This window comes from Carassius gibelio, chromosome A18 (genome assembly GCF_023724105.1).
Source record: "Carassius gibelio isolate Cgi1373 ecotype wild population from Czech Republic chromosome A18, carGib1.2-hapl.c, whole genome shotgun sequence".
Lineage (NCBI taxonomy): Eukaryota > Metazoa > Chordata > Actinopteri > Cypriniformes > Cyprinidae > Carassius > Carassius gibelio.
This window is the reverse complement of record NC_068388.1, coordinates 10,792,072-10,812,999: the sequence shown is the minus strand read 5'-3', so window position 1 is coordinate 10,812,999 and position 20,928 is coordinate 10,792,072. Positions and strand designations below refer to the sequence as shown.

At 38.2% G+C, this 20,928-nt stretch overlaps 1 protein-coding gene across 4 annotated transcripts in view; it reads right to left on the bottom strand.

Moving 5' to 3' along the window:
• Positions 1 to 20,928, bottom strand: part of LOC127934275 (rho family-interacting cell polarization regulator 1) — a 299,157-nt gene that overhangs the window by 12,751 nt on the left and 265,478 nt on the right. For 3 of the 4 annotated variants that reach the window (XM_052531549.1, XM_052531548.1, XM_052531547.1), the window contains exons 2-12: positions 11,857 to 11,980; positions 10,048 to 10,200; positions 9,362 to 9,440; positions 9,194 to 9,217; positions 8,984 to 9,037; positions 4,625 to 4,774; positions 3,500 to 3,563; positions 3,316 to 3,359; positions 2,111 to 2,236; positions 769 to 917; positions 524 to 653 (exon numbers count right to left, since the gene is read on the bottom strand). In XM_052531549.1, coding sequence (XP_052387509.1) covers positions 524 to 653; positions 769 to 917; positions 2,111 to 2,236; positions 3,316 to 3,359; positions 3,500 to 3,563; positions 4,625 to 4,774; positions 8,984 to 9,037; positions 9,194 to 9,217; positions 9,362 to 9,440; positions 10,048 to 10,200; positions 11,857 to 11,954 — 1,071 coding nt within the window. In that variant the 5' untranslated portion in view covers positions 11,955 to 11,980. Of the gene's footprint in view, positions 1 to 523; positions 654 to 768; positions 918 to 2,110; positions 2,237 to 3,315; positions 3,360 to 3,499; positions 3,564 to 4,624; positions 4,775 to 8,983; positions 9,038 to 9,193; positions 9,218 to 9,361; positions 9,441 to 10,047; positions 10,201 to 11,856; positions 11,981 to 17,289; positions 17,460 to 20,928 lie in introns of those variants that run through there. The other variant, XM_052531546.1, reaches the window with a different exon arrangement.

Sequence of the window (20,928 nt, the reverse complement as noted above, 5' to 3'; positions counted from 1 at the left end):
AGCTCATGTGATTCCCTGTTCCTGGTTCCACTGGAGCACAATATGCTCTATGGATCATTTTCAGACCATGCTGGAAAAAAAATTATCAACAGGTCTGCAACAAACTTGTGAAGTTCATGCAGCTCGAGTGCTGCTTTGTTTTTCTTTTAAATACTATACAAATGTACCTGTAAATACACTTTTAAAAATGTAATTTCCTCACTTTTTCCCTTTTCCTACTGTAAATGATAGTAAATTTAAAAATTATGGTAACAGCATTAATTATAATTATATTAATAAATATTTGTTAGTTATTTAAAATTGATGTCCTGTTCATTTAGATTATCTAAAATTTAAATATACAAATCATACAAGTTTAAAAACCATTGTAGATTCGGGTTGTTGGTTAATAATATGTATTAAAAAAATAAAAATAAAATAATTTATTGAGGTTTTAGACTTTTGGACTTCTCTGTATATATTCAAGGGACAGTGGATTTTGGATTTAAAGGGACTGGACAGTCAAAAGAGTACAAGTACTCACATGGAAGGCCTGTTCTCGAAGAGAGGGTGTGTCTGGAGGACTCTGGTTGTAGGTAGAGAAGCGTTTGTTGGCAGTAGGAGCTTTGTTCACAGTGCTAGCCGAGGACGACAGGTCATCTTTGTCGAATGGACTACAGAAGAAAAGAGAGAGGGGTTCATGTTTACAGTGCATTTCAAATAGAACGAGTCATTTTTATCACCAGTTACAAGATCTGCCATTTGATGTGATCCCTCTGCTGTACTTACTTCCAGGTGACCTCTAGATTGAGCTTAATGGTGGCCAAGTCATTGATATCCACAGCTACTGTTTGGGGCAGGGCAGCGAACAGGTCCTTCGTCTCACATGACACACTTCCAACCACCACGTTATTGGCCAGACTCTTCAGCTCCGTCACCTTGACAACCACGTACAAGATGGTTATTTAGGAGGAAATGTCATCATCAGTTTAATGACCAGCACAATGTCACGAGTTCCTGTCAATATTAGCAATCACTTGTTATATAGGTTGCACGCTTTGTGAAAAAGGAATTTTGAAGATCCAATTAAACACATTTAACTTCCATATTATGATTTTAAAATGACATGTTATCTATTGGGAAGTTTGTAGGATTTAATTTTTACTTTGAGATTTGATCAAACTTCGAAGAATGGGTGTAAACAGGTTATGATGATATTATAAAAAAAAAAAAAAAAGAGAAAAATGAGAAAAAAATAGGGTAGCACTTTATTTCACAGTCCTGTTCCCCACGTACATACTATGTACTTATTATAGTAATTACAATAAATATGTAATAACTAGGTACTAACCCTGAACCCAATCCCTAAACCTAACCCTACCCCATGTAGTTACCTTGTATTACCAGAACTTTCTTAGATAAATACACTGTAAGTACACTATAAGTACATGTAAGTATACGCACTGTAAAATAAAGTGCAACCGTTAATTGAATTATTATTTTATTTTAGAATGAAATTAATTGTATTCTTTAGAATAACCATGCAAAATAACACACCGTTTAGGGGCAGTTTCAGAAAATAAAGAGGTTTGATTTTGATTTTATATTGTCTTTACATGCTGACATTTCTGATCCTCGGGTTGGGCATATGGTTTCAAATTATGGGGTCACACTGCACTTTGAATCAGACCCAACAGTACATTTTACATCCCTCGGGCCAATCGAAAACATTTTGACAAACATCAGCTGCATTCTCTTCATTCCTCCCCTGGAGTCTCTGTTTTAATATTGCTGTCTACTGTAAACTTCCCTTCACTCCCTATCCCATGCAGTCTTCCTGTCTCTATCCCCCTGCCTCCCTCTGTCTCTCTCGCTCTCTCTCTTTCTTTCTCTCTGTCCTGGAGTGATGTTCCCTTTCTCTCACGTGTAGTTATGTGTCATGGAACCACTGGTAGAGAACAACAAGTCAAAATCCAGCTGCTGTGCTGGATGTGCATTAATGTCTCACAGATTGATGTGACTGTGCTGCACATGTGAGTGTGACAGAAAGGACAACCAGAAACTAGTAGAATGTGAAAAACATATGACAATATACCAGTGAATGTAACTGTATTGTCATATTAAAAACTACCTTTATAGAGAGGAACTCTGTGATAAGGGGGAGGAAGACCATCTCCTCACTGTCCCACACTTGCTTGCCATTGATTTCAATCCGACCCCGCAGCTTCCACCGCTGACGACCGTACTTCATAAAGATCTGTGGAGGTATTCAAAAATAAAGCAATTAGAATTACATTTGAATCCCTATACAATTTTACATTAGTATTATTATTATTATTATTATATTTCGATTTAGAAGTTTTTTCTACTGAAAAACAAGCCAAAAGTACTATATATATATATATATATATATATATATATATATATATATATATATATATATATATATATATATATATAAAATTGGTAAATATATTGGTATGTATTTTCGATCCCTTTGTTTGTTTATTTTTCTTGTATTAAAATTTCTAACAGAATTACAAGCTTTTTAATAACTTTAAACTGATTTTTTTATTCATTCAGGTGGAGAGGAGTGAGAATAATAACAGATGGGCCAAATAAAAATCTCTGATAAAGAGTCTCTGCCACCCACTCTTTCATCAATTTCTAGATCTTCTTGAGTCAAGTTTTTGTTCTTTTTCACACCACCTCCCTCCTGTCATGTCTCAGAGGGCTCTTGCTGAGCGGACTGTGCTGACTCACTGCATGGACTGGTTTGTCAGTCACTCTAAAGCTCTTGCATGTTAAACAGGTGGAGGTGGGGCATACACATTAATATTCGCTCCTCTTTAAATTATCCTACGCCTCCCCAAATCTGCTCTTAACCGCACATCTGTGTCCGTCTCTTTTGTAAGCAGTCATTTACCAGATGCTTTCATCCAATGCTAGCTAACAGAATCAATAGTTATTGCTCATAGATTTCACTGTGTGGGGTTCAAACCAGTCAGATCTTCAATCAACGCTATCGGTCATATCTGTCGCTGACAACAGTACAAACCAGATCACCGATGACATCAAGGACGCATTATGAGGACATGATGAATGTAAAGAAACATCAATTGTTTATCAGGAACTAAATGCACCACAAAAATCAGAATACAAGAATATTCAATAATCGGAGTTTGCAGTTGATTGTGGAACAGATGAATATTTTGACTCCGCAATCAGGTTTGATTGGCAATAGTGTTGTGAGGCTGAACATCAACCCTCAAGAGCATCTCAAATGGCGACTATAAATGAGAGAGAAGGTCAATTATAGCAGCAGAAGAAGCTCACCTCATACTGGTCTCCAGCACAAAGCCGTGCAAAACCTGCCAAGCCTGGAAAAAAAGCCTTGCATCATTATTCAAATATGGCACACTGTTAAGATCATGAAACGTGTGATATGAAACTGTAGGAAATTACAAACTAAAATTACTCTAGAATGGAACATTACCCAAGTATAAAGAGACCGTCTTACCTTTCATTTTGACATGAAACTCCCCCAGCTGGTTCTCAAGCTCACTCTCCAGCATGCACATATTCTGCAGGAAAGAGAGGAAATACAGAGAGGAAAAAAGACTAAGGTGGCAGGCACGAGAGAAATAAACATGCAAGGTGTTGAAACAAGGATACAGCACACTACAGTTTGAACCATTCATCATGGAATAATGCTTCCTCTTCACTTAATTAAAAAAGAATAATAATAGGCAGTATATAGTATACACTGTAAAGTATTCAGCAAATAGTAATAGCAGGAGAGACAGAGAGAGAGAGAGGGAGGAAAATAATGAGGATTCCTACAGTTGAATGTGTCCTGCAGCAGCCATTAGGGTAATGAAAAGCACTTAGGAAAGGCTGTCTCTCTTAATCAGATTGCCTCCCTGCATTATTTCCATGAGCATATCAAATGAGTCTAGCTCTGCTGCCCTGTATCCATCTGGCCGGATGCAAAAAAAAACAAAAACCTGTGGTCTAAGCCAAAATCAGTAAAGTGTAAGTCTAACATCATAAAACCAATCACATTTTTCAGGGTGGTAATTTTACTGGAACCATATACTGCAAAAATATTGCTATATGAATTTCTTGATGTTTATCTTAGTCCTGGAAAATAAATAATTGTATTGTTTATCTGCAACTTCAGTCCCTCTTGCCTTGTAAAAAACACGTTAAGTGGATTTAATTAACATCACTAAACTGAAGTGGTTTTCAATTCTGATTTGGTTAGATTTCAGTTTAGAAGTAAATTTAATTTCTGAAGTGGATTCAGAATTTCAGTTCTGAAGTGGATTCAGTTCACAAACACTAAACTGAAGAAAATTCTAGTTCTAAAGTGGATGTGCTGTACTAACTAAGACTAAGCTGAAGGACATTTTAGTTCTTAAGTGGATTCCGTTCAGTAACACTAAGTTGATGTGCTTTAATGTTACTAACAATAAGCTAAAATAAATTTTTGATCTAAAATGGATTCACACAAAATGTTTTGAACCCTTTTAAATCCTGCATACACGGTTTACTCTAATCTTGTCTTTGTTCTCGTCTTTATTGACAAAGTCCATAATTCTTCCTCTTCCACCCACACTTTCATCTAACCAAACACTCTTACCTCTGTGTACTCTTTGAAGCTCTTGTTAGCTTCAGACAGACTTTCTCTGGCCTCCCTGCTGCCTGGAGAGACTGTGTAAGCCTTCACCATCTTATCGGCTCCATCTCTCAGTCTGCGCTGCATACAGTAGGCCTCGTAGAGCTCGTCAATCTATGTGCACACACACACACACACACACACAACATCCAGTGTTTATTACAATCAATGAAAATATATTAATTAAATACAATATTGATGCATGTTCATAACAAATGTCTTCAATAACATTCCCTGAAAAACCCGTCTTGAGCAGAGTTTTGAAACATTAGTTGGCTTCAAGCTGGTAATCACATGGAAATCAATTCTTATTATCATCTCCCAATTCCGCTTATCAAAATGCATTTTGTTTTAAGAAAAAAAAAGAATAATAAAATTAAGCCCCTTTAATCAGAAACAAGCAGGTTATTCCAGTTTAAAATTCAACAAAATAATGACCATCTTAGATCAGCTACAAACTAACTACCATATCCAAAACACAGCTGCAACTTAAGTTGAATTATCCAATAAAGTTCACTATTTGAATCACTTAATTGCCTATGCACACACATGCACCAACCACAACATCTTGTTGTTAAATCTTTTCTTGCCCAAGTTTTTCCTGCTAGGCCTCATTGCCTGCAATATAAGTAATTTAGATTTTATTAATCTATCCGCAACACCTTGAGCAGGTCAGCAAATGTGGAAGTCATTAATGGAGACAGGAAACTGTTAAATCTCCAAATTATGTCAACTAAAACATAGGCAGATGTTCAGAGCTAGAGATATTATCATTACAAACAGTCATTTCATAACTGTTCACAGCACGACTCCTGTAATTCAGAGATTAGAAAAAAGAATGAGCAATCCATTGTAATTGAGTATGAATGAATGAGAAGCATACAAACAGTATGCAAGCTCCATTCACTTCAATGGAAGAATGTTTAAGCAGGAGAAGGGAGGTGTATAAGGAGGATTATGGCATTAAAGGGGTCATATGATGCTTTTTTAAAGATCATTATTTAGTCTATTTGGTGTAACGGAACATGTTGACACGCTTTAAATGTTCAAAAAACACAATATATCTTCTAAGTTCACGAAACAGTCTTCCATAAAAAGCATTGCGGTTCTGTTGTACTCGTTGTAACGATATTCAAATCTCCATATTGATCGGGAAGAAGGAGGCGGGAACCGGCGCACAATCAAAACCCATTTTAATATTCAAAATAAACACAAAGCAGCGCGTCAGCCCCTCACGGCGACTGACGCGCACAAATAAAAAGCAAACATAAAATAATATCCCAGGCCTGGTCCTCTCTCGTCCTTCACGGTCGTCACTCCAGTTTTATATCTTTCCATCTCCTACGTGGGACTCAAGACCGGCGGTGGGGCGCAGGTGTAGCTCATCTCCAATCACTACACCTGGCCTCACTCCTCGTTCCCACGCCTCTCGGCCCCGCCCCACTCGCCACATACCCCCATCGCCCCTCGCAGGCCGGGGGGTACCCTCGAGACTGCGCTCTACTCCCCCCCCCCCCCCCTTCCCTCCAGGGGGGACCGCTCACGGGGACCTGCAGGAACCTGGGGGTAGGACAGACGAGCCGAGAGAAAAGGAGATGGAAGGAGGAGCGACAAGGACGAGAGAGGGGAGAGAGAAAAAAAAAAAAAAATCCGGTTCCCAGACGCACTGCTGCTCGGCCCTCCACCAGCTGGGTGATCTCCTCCGCGGTGCCTGGCGGTGGCACTGGACGGCTCTCGGCGGACGGCGCGACACTCCTCCGCCGCCCGATGGACGGCGACGGCTCCTCCGGTTTTGGGCAGCCGGCAGGAGTCCCCCGTTCCCTGCCCCTCCGGATTCCTTCGCGGAGGCGGCAGGCTCCGGCCCCCTGGCGAACGGCGCCGACTCCTCCGCTCCCTCACGGACGGCAGCCGCCCCTCCATATCGTGGGCGGCCAGCAGCGAGCTCGCCCGTCCCCGGCAACTCGCTCCAGCCCACCGCCTCGAGCGTCCCTGGCGGCACATACCTCGCCAGCTCGAGGGCACCGCGGATTCACCACAGCGGCGAGGGATCTTCAGCAGCGCGTCCCTCCTTCTCCCGGGCTTCGGCACCACTGTAACGATATTCAAATCTCCATATTGATCGGGAAGAAGGAGGCGGGAACCGGCGCACAATCAAAACCCATTTTAATATTCAAAATAAACACAAAGCAGCGCGTCAGCCCCTCACGGCGACTGACGCGCACAAATAAAAAGCAAACATAAAATAATATCCCAGGCCTGGTCCTCTCTCGTCCTTCACGGTCGTCACTCCAGTTTTATATCCTTCCATCTCCTACGTGGGACTCAAGACCGGCGGTGGGGCGCAGGTGTAGCTCATCTCCAATCACTACACCTGGCCTCACTCCTCGTTCCCACGCCTCTCGGCCCCGCCCCACTCGCCACACTCGTAAAGATTCCTAAAAACATCTACTTTCGGAAAGCCAAATAAAGTGCTTTTGCTTTCGCCTAGAAACACACAGCATCTCTCTGACATGACTGCTTCAACACTAACTTGAACATTAGGGCGGCATTACGCAAATATTAAATATTTCCACATAGTGACGTAGACATGTGGGGGCGTGTTTGAATGAGCCGTTTTAGGGGGGGCGTGGCAGTCTTAACTTTGATAAAGAATATCTCTTTGGATTTGAGACTTTAGTCTTTGCAACTTTACAGATCTTCTTTATGCACCAAGAGCTTGTAACACTCCAAAGAGAAAGGAAAAATTTAAATCACATCATATGACCCCTTAAAAAAGCAATACCCAAATGATGGTAATCACAAAAACACCACTGTTTAAGCTTTGCAAAGAATGGAAGGATTTAGAAAACCAAAAATTACTGAACATGTATGCACTCTTTTACTATAATTAAAAAGAACAGACATAAATTTACACACTTTATACATATTTGTGTGCCACCATACTTGGGCCAAACAAACATACTCATAAGGGAAAAATAGTTCATGAAGTAAATTATAATATGTCATTTCATGAACACAGGTTTTCTTGTAGGTATACTGGTTGTTCCCACATATGCATAAATGCACAAGTCGAGAAACTATAACAAACACAATCCTTGACACTGAATGCAAGAAAGAATCTGCTGCCCTTCAAAAGGCTTCCTTCAAAAACCGAATGAAGGACGAAGGAAAGACAAACTGAGAGAGGGAAAATATTCAACTCAGTGTGTCCATCTGGAGATGGTTAAAATCCGTCCAGTGAGCCCGTTCCAGCATTGGCAGGGAGTCAGTGGGACAGTCATAATTTTCACAGAGTTATGACAAGTGCCTCTTCTGCTAATACAAACTACAACACAAAACTGATAACAACACGCCTCTTCGTTCACATTTGTCATAGACCATAGCCACCCCCACCATCTCCACAAAGCACCTGAAAGTTTGTTGGGACTGTCGTTAGCACTTAATATTAAGAGTTTTTTTTGTTTTGGTACTTTCAATACTCAATTTGCCCATTAATCTGCCCCAGCAAAAGCATGGAGACTCCATGCAGCGCCTCCGCTCATAAAACGCAGACTAATCAAACATGAAATGAGACTGTGAAGGGAAGGGAGGAAGAGGAGGATCGAGAGGTAAGCCTCTTCCTGTAGTGCAGCTGGCTTGGGTTAGCTTAGGCTGTTAGTTCAGACACCAACAGGTCCAGTGGAGGGTAGTTAACTGCTCCCCAAACGAGTGTGAGCAGATCCCGAATGTGAGCAGATCCTGAAGCTGTCCTCTGCCTGTGACCCATGTCCCCTGTCATGTGTGGGCATCCATGTCTGAGAATGTGTCCTCAGTGAGAAGGAGGATTACGCTTTGCTGTACATCCTGTTGGTGACTATCACTCAGGAAAAAAGTCACTGTTTAGATGCAGACATGTATGTGCATGAATGCATGTGTACAAGCGAACAGAGGCTGTTCTCGGGGGCCACTGGGCCATGCAAGAGCAGTCACTAACACAGAGACATCTGAACAAGAACAGACCTGCTACAAAAGCTACAAAACACACATGCAACTCTGTTTGACATGGGTGGCATATCCTGCTCACAGAAATATTTCAGTAATTTGTATTTTTTTTAAATCTAGTTAAAAACAAAGTTCTTTCAAATGTAGTATGCACTGTAAAGTTGATTTCATATTTATAACAAAATAGTTTACCTATTACATTTATACTGTACAGCTATATCCTACTTTTACAAATTTCATGAATATTAAATTTGGTGTGGTTTTATACCACTTGTGCATTCAAAATATTTGCATAGCTATGCTTTACAAATCATTTGCATTTCAGTTAAACAGCAAGCTTACCTTACTAAGATGAAACTCCAGCCGTCTCATAAATCTCTCGATTACTTTCACTTGCTAAGAGAACAGAGAACAACATTTATAATCTTATAATATCATTAACAGGCAACAGCAATTTAATAACATGAAATAAGTTGATGGTACTAGGCTTTTTTGAGTCTAGTCTCTAAACAAAAAATAAAGTAAAATGAAATTAATGAAGCGTCCACTCACCTTGTCGAGTTCATACAAAAAACCCTACAAAAGAGCAACAGAAATATTACAAATCAAACATTAACATAAAAAAGACAGGAAAGTGCTCAGATCTGAATAGCTTAGTACCATGAAACAAAAACATCCTTCCCAAAACATCTTCAAAATAAAGTTTTTGTTTAGACTTACCAAGCGAGAGTTTCTCTTGGACTCCTTCATTTGTCTGTTCAGACTGTCCAGCTCCATCTGATGGACCTGCAGGTAGCATCTGTAAAAGTATGTACATCAGCTGACAGTATGTATTGTGTGAGCATAATTGTGTTTTATAATAGCTCTCTTTGAGTGTGAGCAACTGATAAAACACTGTATTACTTGTCTAAATTAACTGTAATGGCTAATTCACAAATGTGACCCTGGACCACAAAACCAGTCTGAAGACGCTGGGGTATATTTGTAGCAATAGCCCAAAATATACTGTATGGGTCAAAATGATTGATTTTTCTATTATGCCAAAAATAATTAGCATATTAAGTAAATATTCATATTCCATGGAGATATTTTGTACATTTCCTTGTACATATTTCCTTGCTAACTTAACTTTTGATTAGTAATATGCATTGCTAAGAACGTAATTTGGACAAATTTAATGGTGATTTTCTCAGGATTTAGATTTTTTTACACCCTCGGATTCAAGATATTCAATTAGTTGAATGTTGATCAAACATTGTCCTATTCTAAAAGACCACGCATCAATGGAAATCGTATTTATTCAGTTTTCAGATGATGTATAAATCTCAATTTCAAAAAATTGCCCCTTACGACTGGTTTTGTGGTCCAAGGTCACAAATTTACAATGCATATATTTGTGTACGTACTGCAGTCCTCTCTTCAGGGCCTCGAACACCTCGTCCAGCCTCTCAGGCTGGGGCACCTTTGGAGGAGGAGATTTAGTAGAGAGCGTGAACATCCTGCTTGCTCTGGAGGGAGTCCTCCTCACACACGCCGGGGTGCTGAACACTGAAAGGTTCCTAGGACACATATGAGGTACATAAAGCTGAAGTATACATTTATTATTTTTGAGGTAATTTAAAAACTTTCTCCAACCCTAGTTTAACGTGAATCAACTTCAACAGTATGTTTGTCTTTTTTTATTTTATTTTTTACACCAACCTAGTCAATATTAAACAATAAATTAAGAATACATTAATATATTAATAACAACTGAAATTTATCGTAAAAGCTATTCTTATTTGACCTTATATTCTCATATTTAAATCAGCAGAACTCACAAACAATTTAATAGAAACATTGTAAATTACTAATTATAATGCATACATTTCCTCAATTATTCAAACAGCAGCTAAAAAAAAATATCAAAAGAGCATTTACATTATTAAAAAGAACATGACTTCAGTCTAGAACGAGTTTATGCACTTTAAAAAATATAATTGATCTACACTGTATGATGAATAAATCTAATTTTCCTACAACGCTAAACTTACATATAACACGCACCACTGTAAAAACGATATGATGGATGAAATAAACCCTAAAACTAATTAGTATTACTAGCCTGATAATAATAATAATAATAGTCTTGTTTTCAAAGGCATTAGCCACAGTCGATATCTCTGACTATCGTCGATACATGATACCATTGGTCAGTTGCCGCAACCACTGAACTATGAGTAATCATTTCATTTATAATAGGACCACCTGTTTTTTCAACCATTGAAAACAGTATTTCTGCAAGGAAAACAATCTCTTATCTAAATCGATAGCGCTTTAGAACAACACTTGTGCTGATCGATTCGAGCTGCAATTACTAGATGACAGGCAACTCAATAAAATGGAGAGAAACACTGATGCGTCTTGACACAGTTTTCTCCCATAAAGTTGTACGAGGAACAAAAGCAGAGAACAGCTCAGGATCCGCAGGTAAGCATAACAGAAAAACAAGTCACAGTAACAAAAGGGACTAAAAAATGCTTTTGAAATATAGAGAATATTCATCCTCACGTTCATTCTTTCAGACTCTCTTGTTCAGCGCTCCTCCCTGTTGTCCTGATAGTGGCCTTCTTAAATCTTTCATGCTTTCTCTGTCTGCTCTATTTCATCATCAAGGGTTTGAAGAGAACTCTACACGCTTCAGAATCAAACTACATCAAGCGCAAGTCAAAGAGCCACTCTGCCCTTCTAAAAAATTAAGACGATGCCAAATACATACATTTAAAACACAGCACACATACACTTGAACAAAAACTATGCTTATATATTCAACAGATAAAATTATTCAACCAAGTCAAGTCTGTGTGGAGTATACAAAAATGACTGGCTACAAGACCAACACAGATATTCTTGAAAACGTGTCCCGTTTTGTTAGAGCGAAGCGTTTTTGTAGCCAATAATAAATATTCATGCTTTCCTGCAGCCTTTAGGAATTGTATGCTAGTTCCACAGGACGTCCTGTCAGCTGTGACTTCCCTTTAAAGTTGTTTTTAAAATGCCTTTGGTCATAATTGAAAAGGCTAATGTATACACATTGTGAGCGCTTAATCCGAGTTAACCTGTTGTGATTCGGACTAGGGTAATAATAGACATTAAAATCCTCAATATATTCATGAATATTTGATATATCACCCATCTCTAATGCACGCTCTGTTGTTGATTGTTTTAACACTGACCTGTAAGACTTATCATAGGAGTTGACTCCAGCGAAGGACTGGCTCCTACTGATGGATCTGGTGACGACCCTCCGCATGGGGCGCACAGAAAGAGACATGGTGGACACAGATTTGGAGGGACTCCCTGAAGAGAAACAGAAATATTAGGGTCAAACACTAAATGGGCACAAAACCTACTGGAAAGTATTTTCTAGAGGCACTGTCTTTGCATTTGCATTTTCAATGTAACTGTTTAAGATTTGGAAAATAAAATTCCATCATAAGCCTTTGGTGCAGTGCCCCTCAGGCCAAGTCAAATTGTTTAATTTATTTAACAGAGAATATTGCAGTTCTCGAAGGACAGATGCTTTGCCCACTCAAGATAAAAGCATTTTAGAATAAAATGACTGTATTTCCAAGTAAACCGGTCCAACCTAATAACTGTTTACATTGAGCCATTGAAAGGAAAATACCTGACTAAACTGAGTTTCGTAACTCAAATTTCTTGTGTACTTTCCATAGTGCATCTCAAACTATGCGTAAAACACAATGAAAAGGATATTAGTCTTGCAACTAAAAGGAAGAAAAACAAGTGATTATAAACAAAACTCATGAGGCCTCACATTAAACATTCACCAGTACTATAGCAAATAGCAATCAAAGAGATAATCTTTCAAGTGTATGCTCGTCCTTCAAAAAGTAAACCCACAAAGTTATTCAAGGCATAATCCACACAAGAATGAAAATGGATTCATTATTTAATCACTTTTGTATCATTCCAAATCTGTTTGACTTTTCTTTCTTTTGTTGGGAAATAAAAGATGATGTTCTGAAAAATGTTGGTCACAAATCAACATTTACAGTTCCCAGTTTTCATTGTTACCAGCATGTTCCACAGAAAAAACAAAGTAATAAAGGTTTGGAATGACATGAGGGTAAATTATATCTGTGGTTTTGAAAGTCAACAAGTAATGGCATTCCAAGCCTGATGAGATGAGTAAAAACAAAAAACAAAAAATACTGTGAAGACAAGTGAAAAAAACACTGCATGCATGCTACTTGATTAACTTTTCTTTAAGCTTTGATTCACTGAATCATTTGCATCATCACTCTAATTTGGTTATAAGTATTTATAACAGTTTTTAGATTAGCCAGTCATGGAGTTCCTCTTATATAATCAGTGAGGTCTCTTATCAATAACCCCTGTCATGGGCTATCAGACATCACCAAAATAAAAACACCCCGCGGACACAACGTGTGAGGACAGAGCACTTAAGATTACACTTAACACCACACCAATCACTGTGGATTTTAGCCAAGACAGGAAACAAATGGACCCACTCAGACCACAGCTGGGACTAGAAACATGATGGGAAAGATACAAGAAGCATACAAACAGAAAGACACTTGGACCAGATATACACCAATAAATAGGCTGCTAGTGCAAACAAATGAGTCGGAAGTTATCAGCGTAACAAAGTTAGTAGCAAGTTATTCGAACACGGAACGACTCACTGAAAATTTCAATAATATCACATATCCAGCACAAAGCAACAAAGTCTTATGTAACCGCAGCAGTTTCCACATGGCTCTGTGAGGGCAGGTCGAATGCAACAAGTTTTGTTTTAAATTGAATGAAGATATAATCTTTCCAGAGAAGAGCAAGGGGTGAAACAGGCCTTGAAGTCACATTAGTGAGAAATTCTGAGGTGTAAGCCTAAGCCAGCATATTTGAGCACATGAGGTCATTCAAGATGTGACATCAGCACAAGTGCGTTTTAGTCACCATAATGACCTTGACTTGGACAGTCAGTGCTCAAGATTTAGTCAACAAAAATGTGCAGTGCCTTAGATACAGCAACACATTGCTGCATTGAGGAAGGAAGCCAGAGTTTATTTTAAACTTAAAGGGGAGGGTGAAGAACAATCCCAAGCCTAACTTCATGAAGATCATCAGCTTGACATTAGAGATGTCCCAATATGTTTTTTTGCCCCTGATCTGATCCTAGTCTTTAAATTGAGTACCTGGCGATACCAAGTCCTGATCGGATTCTTGTATTTTCCATGTGCTTGGTGCATACTTCAAGCACGTTAAACTTACTAAAGTTATTAAAATCAATCCAGTTTATACAGGGATGTGCAGTGAGGGGCTCAAAATTAAAAAAATTATATTTATAAAATTTATATGTTAAAAATTTAAATTTATATAAATTATAAATTTATATGTAACATGAATAAAAATAACAATTACTACAGTAATTACATATACATTTAACATTTGGTAAAATGTATTACAATAGTAGACAGACTGTGTGGACACAATTATGAAAAACTTCTTGTATTACATATGTACAACAATCAGAGTAATTGCAACAAAGGAGAAAAGAAGTGGAAATAAGGTTAGAAAGCACAAAGCTAGCAAATGCCAGAACACTAGTCTTTCAGTCAAGTCCGAAGTAAGACACAACCCATAGAAACACGTTATGACAAAAATGGCAGATAAGAGTAAACAATGCATAATGACTTCCGAGTGATTCCTTACTAAAGTGTGCATCAAATACTTAACATACTGAAGCTTGAAAGTGTGTGTGTATGTGTGTATGTGAGAACAGACCTCATTGGTTATCGTACATAAATCACATACGATCATTTGTGTGTCTAATTTTCTTTTTAATGGAGGTTGGCAAACATACTGCACTACTGAGGACCCTTAAGCCCACCTGTGACTCAATAGACTGACTAAAGTATTTCAGCTATGTGAAATTCATTCAGAGGGCACCAGATTGCTTAAGGGAGAATTCTTTGTGCTCTGCCCAGCAAGAGAGCATCACGGCTGGGGTACAGAACAGGACATATTCTGCCCTCCAGCCTAAATCCTCCACTGAGAGGACAAACCTCAGATTGTCTCACTTGGAAACTGGAAGCAAAAAATGAAAAGTGAAAGTGACATTTTTCATTTCCCTCAGGATATTCCATGGTCTGATGGAGAGAGGACAGAAAAATAACATCTGCACTTAACTATTAGTACAGATAACCCAGCACGTCCCTAAACACATCATCTTCATCCTTAGTCAAAATAACACCCATTCAATTCTGTCCAATTCCAGTGACTCCCAAAAAACTGGCCCGTAAAAGAAACCTACAGAATATCCACTTCTATCAACAGCATCTGAATGAACATCAGTAAGCAGAAATGATTTCCCTTGACAAACCTCTTAACAAACGCAAACACACCTTTTGGCGAGTCTCCTTCCTCCTTTGTGTCACCAGGTAAACAAGGCAAGTGACACATTCTTCTTCTTCCCCATGACTTGTGTGGGAATGAAATGTCTGCTACATTCCCTTCATACACCGGAGCCTTTCATGACGAACAAATAAACACCATCAAAGCCTCATCCTTCCAATTGTTGCTCTGTGCTGGGTTCCCACCTGTCCAACAAAGCCACCACTTATGAAATTTATGCACACTCCACCTGCATGTCAACTGTTTTCACAATAATCAAAGCTGGTCAGGCTCTTCTGAAGCGTGTGGATCAGAGTGGCTGTATTGTTCTGGTGGTCTGGCTTTGCTCCAGGATTATTCTAGAGCAACAAAGCACCTGGGGGTCTCCCCACCCCTGTTTTGACACAGACCAACTGGAATCCACCCATTAACACTCTGTCAACCAACTTAAATTAATGTGACGATTTACCAGGCTACATTTTATTAATGTATACCGTTCTTTGAGGATCTATAGTGCCACACATTGTGAGTGGTGAGCAGCTGTGAAAGTCGTGATGATAGGACATTCATTATGTTGGAGCCGGTAGCCCCTCTGTCTCGGACACATTCCATTCATATCAGAGATTACCAGGGCCTGGTTTCTGTCAAACAAACACTAGTAAGGTACACAGTCAGAGAGGAAGAAACCTAAAGCTGTGTCCAAAAAAATAAAAAATAAATAAAAGTAAAAACCTGTTTTGTTTGTTTGTGCACCAACTTAAGACAGTATAGACTAAAAGATCTCGTTTCTTGGATCGATTAAAAACAAGAAATCAATATTGTCAAGCTATATGGTTTCAGTTTCCATTTTGGACAAAATGTCAGAGAATCACTAGTGGTTATTTATAAGCACAAAATAATTTTAAGTAATGAATGTTTTGAGTAAGAATAAGAATAAATGCAATTTACTGTCAATACCAATTTTTTTAGAATACATTTTATATATTATTTATATTTTAAATATTATCTGAATATTTTGGCCAGGTTGCTATATCGCTCTATCGCTATCATCAATCAATATTTTGTAATGAAAAGCTGCTTTCTTCAATACTACGTTGTGACAACAAGCACCTTGAGAGTTAATAATAGTCATGTGGCTTTTTGAATTCCCTGAGCACTTAACATTTGCCCCACATGGTGTATCCTTCCTTCCATTCGCCTGAAACATGAAACTGGCTCGGTTTCCCTTTTACTCCCTCTCCAACTGCAAATCTATGGATTAGCACAAAAGTTAAGAGATATCATTTATAAGAAGCCCTTTCTTTCAACAGTTCTCTGTAACATTTGTCCATGCCTGTGGTCTGAAACTGTGAGGATCATCTAAATGAGTGTTTACAGCCTCTGCTTGAACAGGCCTTAAGTAAACCAGAGGTATAGTCCCGGAGGATCAGCTAAACTTAAGTACCTCTCTGTATGTTTGTTCTAGATGACCCCGAGGTGCCAGGCCGAGGTGCCATAGACCAAAGTAAACACACTTTGAGTGTCCACTCTCTCTTACTCCAATTGAACCATCACATGGGAACCCAGTGGGACGTCTGTCCCAGGATGACAATGGTCCCACCACGAAACCCAGAAACATCTGGACAGAAAAGGTGCTGGACAATGCCAAAACCACAAATCCACCATCATTCCCCTCCCAACTAACTCAGGCCTGTAAAACATACACAACTCTTGATGTGAGGAACTATATCATATATCTTTTCACTTTACTACTGCTGACCACAGAACTGAGAAGTGATATATATATATATATATATATATATATATATATATATATATATATATATATATATATATATATATATATATAATTTCCTACCGCTTTTCAGCTGAATTTTCTATTTTGCGAAAAAGAATCTAATAGGAAACAACTTTTGTGCCATGTTAAAACTTCTTGTGCACTTAAACTATGGCTGCCAGAGTAAATGGCCACCCAGAGCAAGATTTAGCCGAGCCATTGTTGGTGATATTTTACTTTCTACATCATTCTACAATAAAAACAGAAAGTGTATTAAAATAAACATCCAAAAATATTCCATTCACATCACAAAACATGCCTGACTGTACACATACCCAAATCTCAACACTCTTTACAACATGAACACCAACATTCAAGCGGTAACTCGACAATATTAGATGACAAATACCAAGATCATATCTCACAAAACTGCTACTCATAAATCACAGAGTACCTCCATATCCACTGTACATGTTGCAGTGTTGTCTTCTGATGAATGATGAAAAAAAAAAAAAAAAGACGTACTTAAGTTTTTTCTCAAGACTCTTCAAAGCAAATGAGCAGTAGAAAGCACAATCACAGTTCCAGCTGTGTTGGTCTTCATCCTCTACTCATAATCTCACAGCTCTGGCAGAAAGAGAAAGAGAGAAGCTGCCAGGAAATGGGAAGGCCGTCGCCCACTCCACAGCCCACTCCTCCCCTCGTTCTGTTTCCAGTTCACTTCCCTGTCTGACATCACACTCTTCCTGCCTCCCCCTTTTCCAGAAAAAGGCTGCACTTGGATTCTTAATGATAAACGCCCATTACACTGTAACTCCAGAAGTTTCCAGCTTTCAGACTGTTAACCATGAATCTGATTCTGTCTCATTTACATAATGTGCTCACGCTGTACATGAATACTGACTTGAGCAATAGTGGAGTATCTTTCAAAAGATGTCAATCTTGAAAAAGCCTCAGGTAATGCTCAAGTGAAACTTACAGAAAATCCAAAGAATGTTCGAAACAACTTCCATTTGACTATTTTCATGAGATTCATGATTCAGATTTTATTAGGAAGATTTTCTAATTAAATTCGAGCTTAAATTTCAAATCAGAATTACTGGTGTTAATTTCAAGTCTCTTATCAGTGTTCAGTCACAGATTCTGGGTAATACCCATTTTCCTGAATCATGCTCCATGCAGTAAATCTGATCGCTATCTAAATGAAACCCAGCAGACAAGTTGACTTTGGCTCTTGAACATCAAAGAGCACATTCTGTGGAAACATCAGTCAAAATAGTACGGGCACAATTCCCACACTAGTACATGTTAATTTATACTTTTTTAACCTACTACAATTGCTATTCTACACTGCCGTTCAAAGTTAGAAATATGACAAATCAAACAAAATACACACAGCAGTATGGAGCATGAATAAGTATTCATTAAAAGTGATTTGTAACTTTAATCTACATCACGTGACCACAAATTTGCTGTTAGTCATATTATAAAACAGTTATATCGGTGTCAATCATGTATTATTAACATTATAAAATTTCAGATCACTCATGAAAAGATGGATAAAGAACCAAAAATTGAACATGACGTTTAATTGTATTTGCTCCCAACACTGAAAAGGCCTGGTTCTATTCTGACATCAATTTTTAATATAACAATGTAATGGAAGCACAACAGATCTTTCTGATATTGTGACGTACATCCGGAAATTATTTAAAAGAAGAAAACAAAAGTTGGGTGGGGACTTGTTCCTATCCAGCAGACTAAATGCTTCGTCCAGCATACATAAGAAGTATTAAAACCTTTAACTAGGTCAAAATATATTTTTAATAAGATCAATAATATGCATTCAGAAAAAAAAACTTTCCATTTCATGCCATCTTTAAAATAACCATTTCTACTCAAATAACTTTTTATATCTTTGTCATAATGTGGATTTGCTTAATCCATGTAGACTGTCAAATATTTAATAACATAATGCCATATTATGTGATAGCATTGTGACTCACAGTAACAGGTCTTTTTTAAACATGGCACAATGCATTAGACTTAGTCTGTATTCTTACCAGAATGATATAAACTGAAATTGAGATTGGATTTCAGTTTCCTTTGATCAAGAATTTCTTCTTGATAAGCGATGACAGCAGCACAGCGCATCAAAAACAAAAGATGACGGTCAGCATAGAGCAACAACACAACGTATTATGAATTGGCAGATTAAAACAAACATGTTTGTAATGTTCAAATGAGAATATGAGTAAGGGGAAATGCTTTAGACCGGCAGCTTTTATGACTGGTTTTTGTGGACTAAACCTAGAGACATCACAGTTTCCTCATCTATGCTGTTAATAAGCTGCTTAGCTCAAATTCCTCTCTGATTGTTGCCATGGAAGTCGGTGTTCATATTTCTTTAATTGTTATTCATATACATTATTAAAGGTGAAGGAGCCGTTGATGCAAATTGGCTGTGGTTCTATAGAAGTAGCTGAGGCGATTAGCAGCCTGTCACACTTAGTGAGGCTACAGAGGAAATTTCTGTCAGAAGCACACCACAGACGCCTGTCTAGAGGTCAGATCACTCCTTCAGTAGTAACCGAAAAGCTACTGTGAAGTCGTCACAAAGCGACATTATAAATACATACATTTACTGTCACTTTTGGTCAATTTTATACATCATCATTGCTGAATAAAAGTATTAATTCTTTCAAAAAGAAAATCTTACTGACTTTCAATCAATAGTGTACTGTATAATATACACTATATTATATTAAAGATACTATTGCCCAGCCCAAGAAAACACACATTAACACAGAAGCATCTGAATATTAGGGATGCTCCGATCACGATCGGCCGATCGTTAATGCGCATCTCTTCAGTAAAGCCGGTTTTCTAATCAGCGGTTAATTCCCTCAGGTGCGTGATTTCACATAGAGCAGCTGTTACTAAACAGAGCCGTTGTTAACTGAGAAGATGCGCCAATAAACGCTGAAAATTAACGTGAATTGCGCATCTTCTCTATTAACAACGGCTCTGTGTAGTAACAGCTGCTCTATGTGAAATCACGCACCTGATGGAATTAACCGCTGATTAGAAAACCGGCTTTACTGATGAGATGCGCATAACGATCAGCCGATCGTGATCGGAGCACCCCTACCGAATATAAATGTGATATATTAAATAAACACTAGTAATTTCAGAGCTGATATCAGTATAACACTCTCTCAGGCAGTAGGTCAGCAGACTGAACCTTAAGGTGTCTGATTATTCATTTTCACACACAACTAGTTTATTACTCATATCATGCTGTGGATAAGGAGAGCTTGGCTGGGGTTTATCTGCATGACTTGACTACAGTGATGATACTGCATCTGTTATGGTGTCGCCAGGGCAATAGACAATATGGAAATCACATGAGGGCACAGATCAGGCACAGTGCGACTCGGCTCTGATCATTTCAGGATCTACCATTAACTGTATGCTGGGAACATGCAAATTCAACCACAAAGAACAGATCATATTTCAAAAAGACAACACAAGGTCAAGAGTTAACACTTGCTTTATAACTTTTCATAAAACTGCCCTTTTTCAGAGCTTCATAATTTGTGATACGGAAAATTTATTCAGATATAATTATTCTGTTATCCACATCACTGTTTGATTTTTGAATTTAAGAGCAATTTCAATTTCAACCTTTTTTATTTCTAAATACCTAGCAGTCAAAAAAGCCATATCCTCGGGTGAGACCAAAGAAAACAAAAGAATCATCAACATAATTCTGACATTTCTATCTGAATCAATAATTTAACTGTTTTGTCAGTACTGAAAACAAATAAAATACATGATCCATCACATCATATATAGCAGTTTCTAAGTTCAGCTAAAAAAAAAAAAAAGATCAAAAACTAGATTAAATGCAATCATTTGATTTATTAGTAAGAAGTTATTTTCCTTCTTAAATGTCAAGCATGCCTACCTTCAGCAAGAGTAGAGTTTAAGGGGGAAATAGAAACAGATTTATAGCAAGTACCTCACCACCATAAGGTAATGCCAGATGTAGAGGCTACAAAGTCATGTCCAAAAGGTGCTTATGATGATC